At 40.8% G+C, this 9,650-nt stretch overlaps 1 protein-coding gene across 1 annotated transcript in view; it reads right to left on the bottom strand.

Moving 5' to 3' along the window:
• LOC109300344 (connector enhancer of kinase suppressor of ras 2-like) overlaps positions 1-9,204 on the bottom strand; it is a 444,864-nt gene extending 435,660 nt beyond the window's left edge. The window contains exons 1-2 of the mRNA XM_019521027.1: positions 9,198-9,204; positions 8,840-9,021 (exon numbers count right to left, since the gene is read on the bottom strand). Coding sequence (XP_019376572.1) covers positions 8,840-9,021; positions 9,198-9,204 — 189 coding nt within the window. The remainder of the gene's footprint in view (positions 1-8,839; positions 9,022-9,197) is intronic.
• Positions 9,205-9,650: the final 446 nt, after the last annotated feature.

Raw genomic sequence — 9,650 nt, forward strand, 5'->3', positions numbered from 1 at the left:
CCCCACTCCCCTCTCTTTGAAATGTGTTGGGCTTGTTTTTAAAGGCAGTGCTGCTTTTTTTTATTTGCAAGACTTGGCAACACTGCTCCAAGTCCTGCTCCCCACAGGTGGCAGTGCTGGGGTGGGGTGGGGGGGTCTCTATTGGCCTGAGGCCTATGAGTATTTTGCCTATGGCCCACTAAAGGTTTAGTCTGACCCTGGGTTCAAGGAGCCAACCAGGCTCAGGAGGAGTGAGCAGAATCCTGGTATGGGCTGGGTCAGAAGCCAGGAGGATACAAGAGCCCAGTCTAAGAACAAGCCAAGTCAGGAAGCTGAAAGGTCAAACAAAGCATGGAATCAGGGGACATACCAGATGGGGTTGCCAGGAGATCAAGTAGAAAGCAGGCAGAGCCAAAAACCATAAGGACCAGCAAGGCAGTGTGAGTAGGGGTTGAACCCTATTGCCCAGATATACATCCTGTTCCAAATCAGGAGGTTAAGGGAGCAAATGAGGAGTCAGCTGACTCTGCCTGGGCACTGTGGGGGCATGGAGTCAGTGGACAGCTTGGCCCAGTTCTGACCACCTGTGCTCAAGTAAGTAATTAGCTAGCAAGTTGGCAAGCTTAGATCCCAGGTGTGAGGGTGGCATGACATTGACTCAGTATTGCCCCTACATTTAAAATAAGATGCAAATTTAAGAATTAAAGATGCCAGCAGACAGGCAGTGAAATCTTCTTGAACTTCTCCTTTTTTGATATTAATAAAATACCCTTCTGACCTAGAAATCTACTTATCTGAAGTACAGATATAGGAACAACAAGAGTCCATTACTACACAGAGATTTTACTCAAATAAGATGTGCAGTAATTATGAGCAAGTGGTGTTGGACCCCCATACACAGACAGGATATGTTCTTGTAAGAAGAATGAGATAGATGTTTTAAATCACTATTTGCGGTCTTGCATATTCTTTGAAGAAATAAAAGGGGAAAGTATGTCTCCCTTAGTGGAAAATTTTAAACACTGGACTAATGAGGGGAAAACAATTTGGATCATCTCTAATAACTTGCAGCCTGTCCTATACTCCCTGGCTGCATCTGCATTTCTTACATAAAGAATAAGGGCCAAAATCAAACAAAGTTCCCCTGTTTCTATCATTCTATTCTATTGTTTCATTTGATCTATTTTTGGATCATCATATATTATGTTCTGTTTTAATTTTGTTTAAAGTTAGAATGTGTTACTAATAACCATAAATTATATCATTGTATTATTTTATTGTAATTTTGCTGTTTTAGCAAAAGCTGTAAATAAATGATTACCTTCTACTTAACCAGCTGTATAGTCTAATCATTTGTTCCCATCTAACCACTATCACTGTACTGGATCATTTCCTTCATTTAGTGCTAGTCTATGAAAATACAGTATTGTAATTACATGTAATTCTCTTCATTATTTAGAACCTATTCTTCATTTCCCAATTCTTTCCCCCTTCCCACTATTTACTATTCTCTTAATCTTACTGCCTACTCCTTACCCAGGAGTTCCAGGTGCACTGAATGGGTGGGGTCTTTTCTGTGGGGCTCAGTCCACTGAGCTTTTAGATGCCAGGAGGTGAGCAGAGGGAACAGCCCTGTGAATGTTCTCTGCCTGCTTCTCAAACCAGAGCCCCTGATGTGAGAAGTGGACAGGGGCTTTGCCTTGCTACTCCGAGACCTCCAGGAATGGGAGGACTAGAACAGCCCATGTTTTCCCCAAACTGGGATCACCCTGTTCTAGAGAAGGCCAACCCACTGTCTGTACTGCTCCCTCTCCTGGAATAGTGGTGGAAATTTTCTAGTGGCTGAAATTTTCCACTGCTACAAATGAACATTTCTACATGGCGTTAGCTATTGCTGCCAAAGTGACTCTATTATTTCTTCCACATCCCACAGGCATTCTGTCTTTACTTTTAAATTTTTCCCTAACCAATGTAGAATTTTGAGTTTTTTCAATTTCTTAAATTTCTAAATCAGCACATTATCACTTCTTGTTCATGTATCATGTAAGACACTTACTTTTTTCTCATTTGGGTTCCTTCAACATTCCTCCCTTGTTTTTTCTACTTCTTCCTTTACCTGCATGTTTCTCAAAAGTACCTAGTTCCAGGATTTTCTTGAGCTGAGATTTTTCATTCTGTGATTGTGCATTTGTAATTCCTTTTCCAAACATTTTATTTTAGAGTCTGAAACCTATACGTTATTACTTTAAACAAAAGGTTTGATTTTTTTTCAAGGACCAGGCAAAGCAGAGCTCATTTTTAAGTAGTGTTTTCATGTAGTGTTATCATTTTTACTTGTGCTGGATGTAAAATGCTATCTGATCAGAATAATTGCACAGGTGTACATTCTGCAAGATTCTCCACAAGGGTTAGGCAGTGCTATAGGTAAACTATCTCCACCTTAATTTATTGGCATTTAAACATAGACTGTAGTTCGATCTGTGCAGGGAATGAAATGGAAAACAAAAGGATGTCACACATCTTTATTCATTATTGTAGCACCTACAGGCCCCTGTTATAGACCAGGACTTCATTGTATAATTGCTATACAGGGGCCACCAACAATTTGAATAGAATAAAAACATTTTTCAACACTAGCATTAGCCTCCACAAAGAGAGATAAAGAGATTGTTTCAGCACTTGGGCAATGTCCAGGAAGAAGATGCAGATGCAGTGTATACTTCTAGAGACTTCCAGAAAATTAACTAAGCCATTCAAATTTCTCTTAACTTCTAGAGAAAACACACTTCCTCTGCAACCAAGCATATGAACAATATAATACAAGGCTAAACCTCTTAGGCAAATGTAACCATATGCAATTCAGATAAATTAAGGTATGTTTTAATTTCTTCTGTTTAAAACATTTACAGCATAATTTACTGGATTATATATAGGATGAAATATAATTTTTACGTAGTCTGTAATGTATGGGTCATAGAGCTTAAGTTCTTCCAGTTTTCAAGCTACAATTGCAATCAATGAAAAATTCCATCAAAAAAATAAAATCAATGGTCCTTCATGTGGCCCAGTGAAGGGCTGGTATACAGAATACAAAGAAGAACTGATATTTATTGATAACTGAAAGTGCAAGACCAAATTGTTCTTTATTACTTAACTATGAGTCTGGAATAACTCTGCTGAACTCAGTGTAGTTACTCAGGATGTGTACAGCTAATAATTAGATATAAAACATTTCTACATAAGATGGCTGGTATCTAAGTATATACGTTTGTGATATTTATTGTTTTATCATTGTAAGCAGGAAGGCTAGATTGTACATATAAAAATAAATGTTTTGTATGCAATTAGAGGTTTTACTTTTCTGGTTTTCATCCTCTTTTTAAAAAATGTATATGGTTTGATATTTTTTCAGTTAAGGGTTTGAAAGGACGTAAGCATTAAGGGTGTGCGAAGCAGGCCCTATTTGATTCAGATTTGGAGTCCGGTCCACTTCCACTTCCAGGTCTGCCAGAGAGTGCAGTGCCCCCCACCCCCCACCCGTGCCTCCCTGGCTCAGTGATCAGCTGCAGGGGGACCCCAGGTGATCCCCCACACCCAGGAGGCATCAGTCAATGAGCTGGCAGGGTGCGGGGGGGCCCCCAGCATGCTCCCTTGTGGACCTGGAAGTAGACTGGAAGTGCTCCTGATCTTCAAATTTTATTTTTCTCTTTCATCACCCTCTTTTTAATGTACATAAGTCAGCAGTTCTCATCCCAAAAGCCCTGTATCTTCTTTTTGTGTTTTTGGTGTGAAACACAACATGCATTACAGAGCAATTTACCCTGAATTTAAGCTCTCCTGTACTAACTTTTTTTAGTAAGTGCTAGCAGAAAACTAAGCGAGGGCAGCAGGTTTGCAAAGTGCAAACTGCTACCCTGAAAGTGAAATGAGTAGCTGAGTGGACAAGTGATGCATTCCTCAGTAACAGTCTTAAGTAATACAGTTACCACACAATTTTTAAGGGAGAATCTTTACCGCAGATTATCTTGATTTACTGTCAAGTCAGGTAGAAGGTAAGTCAGGGTGAAACCTTAGAGATTAATTAGTTCATAGGCATGAACTTTTGTAGACAATGGCCTATTTCACCAGATGCTATGAACAAACTTGCAAAAAGAAATGGTTTTAAACAGAAAAGAATCTAAATAGAAAGGAAATGGATGGGGTTGAGGGGGTGCTGTTAAAAGAGACAAAAAGTGGGTTGAATAGCTTCATAAGGATAAACAAGGCAGTAAACTCATTGAGGGATGCAGGAGTTAATTTCTGAATTTAACAGCTATTCCAGGTGATGGGTTAAGAATCCATAGTCTCTGTTCAGACCATACTTAAACAGAGTATAAACATGACATTATCCATTGGCTAAGTTGGTTTTTAAAGTTTTGTTATTTAAGAATAGCTATTCTGAGATCAGGGGGACTAAAGTTTTCTGCCCCTGGCCTCTGTATGTTCCTGGTACTGATGTGAATTGATGTCCATTCATTCTTTTATTTGATTCCTAAACTACAGAGAAATTAAGTTAGATTGGGAAGATTTCTTGGCCTTAAGGAATACCCACTGAGAGCTAAAAATATGAATGTGACATGATAATTAATCATTTGTAATGTTGCCATGCCTCATATTTTTTAATATGCAAGTATTTATCATAGCATCTTGCACCCAATATAGAGGTTTTGAAGTCCCATATATAGTCACTATGTAGAGAACAGCGAAGAATACTATTTTTCAGATGCACTTGTCATAGGTCTTTTTTTTCTGATGCTTAATTTAAACTCAAAGCTTAAAAACACTCACTACTAACACAAGATCTAAGCCCTATATATAAACACATTAAAGTGACTCATTTTAACAGCAGAGCAATTTTTCAAATGGAGACAGTAATAGCAGATAAACCAAGAGTGTCAACCTTGTGGCCCACAGGGTTACTCCATCTGGCCCACTGGGCTACTGGTGGACCATGGAATTTGGGGACACAGCTAACAGGAGGTGAAAACTGCCAAAGAATTTATGGTTCAGTTGGACATAGTCCTTGGTGTCAGTGGGGTGAACAAGGACTTTGCTAACAGCCCTCCTTGCTCTGCAGCCATTGTTTCATCTAGTGCCACATCCTTTGCAGCTGCTGGACCCACCATTGCCAGTCACCTTTTCCATGGCAAGCAGCCACTTGTGCAATGGTCACTTGCCCCACTGCCTCTGCTCCCAGTTTGTCTGTGGATATGATCCACAAAGAACCCTGCAGTCAGGGTTCTGCAGGGTTCCTTGTGTGTCAGATCTAGAGGGCAATGACTTTGACAGCCTACATATGTCCTTGACACCCATGATTTTAAACATTTATGTTATAGGCATGGGTCACCTGAAGCTCTTAATAGTTTGGACAAGGTCCATGAGCAGCTAACAGTGTAGATTACTAAAGATATTAGAGGTTTAAAAGCTCAAAACCAATTGAGCAGGAGTGCAATAGTTTACACCTCATTCACTGACCAACATTAATTTAGGAAGCAAAACAGCTTCCAATAAGAGTGGTTAATGAACAACATTTTTCCCAGTTGTCAGTACAAGCAGCCCTTCACTAACAATGCACAAGTATGATATATGGTTCAGTTTTCATCCTTCACCCAATGAATTCTTTGAAATTATTTTATGTAATCAACCGATTAACTTATACCTACTTTCAAAGTCTTAAATTATGGATTCTATTCATGTAGACATGGGGTCAGCAGCCATTTGCTGCTGCTGCTTGCAACCTGGACCATTGCCATGGGCTGCAAATTAGGGCTGTGTGAAATTTCACTGGCAGTTTCATTTTGACGCTGTTTCGACTTGTTTCGAACTCAAAACAGTGAAATCAAAATGAAACAGAGAGCTTTGAAACAGCCTCGAAACAAAACAAGGCAAGTCGAAACCTTTTGAAACTTTTGACATGTTTCAAAGCTCAAGCTTGTCTTGCCTGCAGGGAAACAGAAACTAAAGTAAGGAGAGGGAGGGGGAAGAGGGGGAGGAATGCGCTCATCATTGACTGTGTAGCTGGCCAGTGACTGTCATCCTTCCCTGAGGTCCCTTCTAATCCCTGTGCTCTGGAGGAGGGATGGAAAAACTTCATGAAAGGCAGCCTTGTTTGAACTGCCCTGCTTTCTGCCTTGGTGTCAGTTACTGAGCTGTGTGTTCCAGTTTTGCCTATCAGCAGCTAGAGGTACAGGGACCCAGAACGCAGGCTCCCCCTGCACCTTTCTCCTTGACACCTGGCAGGCTTCCTGGCCACAGCAGGGCCTACAAGGCCTGCAGTTTTCACCCTGCTATGCCCCAAGACAGATACAGTCCCACAAGAAGCCATGTCATGAGTTTTGCCTGTCAGCAGCCAGAGGTGCAGGGCCCCAGAACCCAGACTCCCCCTGCACCTGTCTCCTTGACAGCTGTCAGGCTTTGTAGCTGCTGCAGGGCCTAGCAAGCCTGCAGTTTTGACCCCACTGTGGCTTAACACATACATGTGACATGAGTTTTGCTTTCAAACTTTTGAGGTGCAGTTTCCCTGAAACCCCTGCACTTATCTCCCTGAAACTTGGTAGGGGGCTACCATTTCTGCAAGTTTCATCCAAAGCAGGCCAGAAATGACAATGTTATAGGCTGTTTTGAGTTTCCCCATTATAGCATATGGGCGAAACATCGAAACAGCATCAAAACAGTGAAACTGTTTCACTGAAACGAAACGGAACAGTGGTTTCGAGAACTGAGTAGGTTTTTAGAAAGGCTCCTTAGTCGCAATGTGGCTCTGGTAGAGTATTGCTCCTTTTTTTTTTGAGTCGTGTGACACTGGAATGGCTGAAGGGGAGGAAAGGAGGCCACTGGAGATGCCCCACAGAGAAGCCTAGGTTATTGCTGAATTGTTGGGCTGACAGAGGCTCAGACTGTCAGAGTCCTGAGACAGGCTGGAGGGGCAAGAGCCCCATAAGATGGTGCAGAGCACAGCTTCCAGGACCACGTTCTAGTTCTCTGGAGGCAACCCCCAGAATACTACAACTTTGAATACACTTTTTGAAGGATATATATAAACTGCCGTAGCTTTACATATAGTAGAAAAAAAAAAGTCTTTCTACTCTTTATCTTACTACAAAACCAATTAGCTGATTACAGGTATCCATATTTAATAGGCCTGTGCAAATAGGGAACTATTCAATTCGGGTTCATATTCAGCTGATTCAGATGCCACCAATTTGATTCAGAGCTCTGAATCAGTTTCCCATTTTGATTCGGCCAAAGCAGCTCCAAAGCTTTAGAGACAATTCGGAGATTCAGCCATAGGGTATAATGGGGAATCAATGAAATATCCATAACATTGTTGTTTTTTGTCTGATTTGGATGAAACTTGCTGAATTGATAGCCTCTTCTGGGAGCATGACACATACCAAGTTTCAAGGAGATAGATACAGGGGTTTGGGGGAAACTGCACCCAAAATTCTTGAAAGCAAAAAACTCATGTCACGTGTATGTGTTAAGCCATAGTGGGGTCAAAACTGGAGGGATGGTAACCCCTGCAGATGCCACAAAGCTTTCCAAGTTTCAGGGAGATAGGTGCAGGGGTTTGGGGGAAACTGCACCTCAAACTTCGGACAAGAAAAACTCATGACATGGGTGACATTGTGTGTGTTAAAGCACAGCAGGATGAAAACGGCAGGCCTGCTAGCCCCTGCTAAGGCCAGAAAGCCTGCCAGCTCTCAAGGAGCTAGGTGCAGGGGTTCTGGGGCCCTGCACTTCTAGCTGCTGACAGGCAAAACTCGTGACATGGGTGCTTGTGCAACTGACTGTCTCTGTCTTGGAGCAGAAGCAGTTTGGCTCTATTGATTATTTCCTCTCCTTAATCTGTGGTTTTGTAGGTGTTAATCCTTGATCATTAACTTATCTAGTAGCTACTAGCTATTGTGTATTGAGCTGGTCCCCCACCCCATGCCCCAAGACAGACACATACACAGTCGCATAAGCACCCACGTGACACTTTTGCTTTCAGAACTTTGGAGTGCAGTTTCCCAGAAACCTATGCACTTATTACCTTGAAATTTTGCATGCATCATGCTCTCAGCTCTCATCCCTGCTAGTTTCACCTGAATCAGCCAAAAGACAACAAAGTTATAGATATTTCATTGATTCCCCATTATACCCTATGGCCAAATTGCCAAATCTTTTCTGAATTGATTCGGAAGCTCCAAATCGATTCGGAAAGCCTAAGACTTTCCACGATTTGATTCAGATTCATAGATTTGGCCTCCAAATCATCTCTGAATCTGAATCATGATCTGAAGCTTTGCACAGCCCTAATATTTAATATTGTTTTAAAAAGTGTATTGTGATCTTTGCAAAAGTGTTTTAAATTCCTTCCAGTGCAATTATTACTGCCATCTCACATAAGTGCATGAAATCTTTGAGTGATGGCATGTTTGAACACAGGCCTGCATGGCTTACTGCACCACAGAAAACTTCCATGGATTATGAGGGTATATGGCACGTAATCCTACTGCCATATTGATGCCAGCACTGATCATGAACTACAAGTGAATACAGCACTGAAAAGACTTCAAAAAAAGACTGACAACCCTCTATGGAAATAAGACTCCAAAAATAATAATAATAAGCAAAGTTTCTAGAAAGAAAACAGTCGATTCCTTTGTGTTTAACTGAAGTCCCTTCAAATATGTCAAAAGTAATATGAGACAGTATTTAAGTGAGGTGAGACCTAAAAGTGCTGTATACTGTGCAATCTTCAGTATCTTAATTTTGGATAAGATATACAAAAGTCTGCATTGTTAGAATGAGTGGTAAATGAAACCAGTTTACTTACCAATGCACAGAGCAGGTCAACTGCTTCTAAAATTAGTTCTTGGTGACCAATACGAGTGACTCCCAGTTCCTCAAGCTCTTGATGAGTGATGTGTAACAGCTGCTCCCCATTGATCTTTTCCCTTTCAAAATTTTTAATGTATTGTTGGAGGCAGTCATCAAGGCCTATTGAAAAAAAGAGTTCTTGTTCAGAGAATGGTAGCAAAGAATATAAATTCTAACTCACTAACTGTATAAATTCCCTTTGGGACTTTGGTACACTACTACTTTGGGATGCTTCAGGTTGAAGATGCTATATTAATGTAATATAATTTAATTGACACTGCACCATATCAGGGACTAATATGGTTTCTGTCAGCCAGTCATACTTCCAGCATTTGTCAAATTAATTTGAATTAGTATTTTAAATTAGATTTCTGTCAAGAGTGCTAGATACCTGACCCCCAAAATTAAAATTATAGTGAGATCAAAGGTAAAGCCAGAAGCTTCCTTACCCAGAAATCAGAAAACAACCAAATCAAAAATCAAGCTCAGGATTAATCTTCTCCACTGAAGATCAACTCTCAAAAAGCCTTAGGATACATACAAGCAAAGTTCTTTGGGTAGATGTTCTCTTTTATTAGACCAACTGAGTAGTTGGAAGAAGTTCTTTGGAAGCTTTTGGGTGCAATCACCCTTCTTCAGGCATAGGAAACAAGAAGCTAAAAGTGTGACAGGACACCAGTGAGAATGTAAATGGGTGGAAATTAGGAAAACAAAAAGGTGCAACAGGGAAGGGAGTGGAGGGAAATGAGGGCAAGAAAAGCCAAAAG

The sequence above is a fragment of the Gavialis gangeticus genome, unplaced genomic scaffold, assembly GCF_001723915.1.
Source record: "Gavialis gangeticus isolate Ggan-Ray unplaced genomic scaffold, GavGan_comp1, whole genome shotgun sequence".
Taxonomy (NCBI): domain Eukaryota; kingdom Metazoa; phylum Chordata; order Crocodylia; family Gavialidae; genus Gavialis; species Gavialis gangeticus.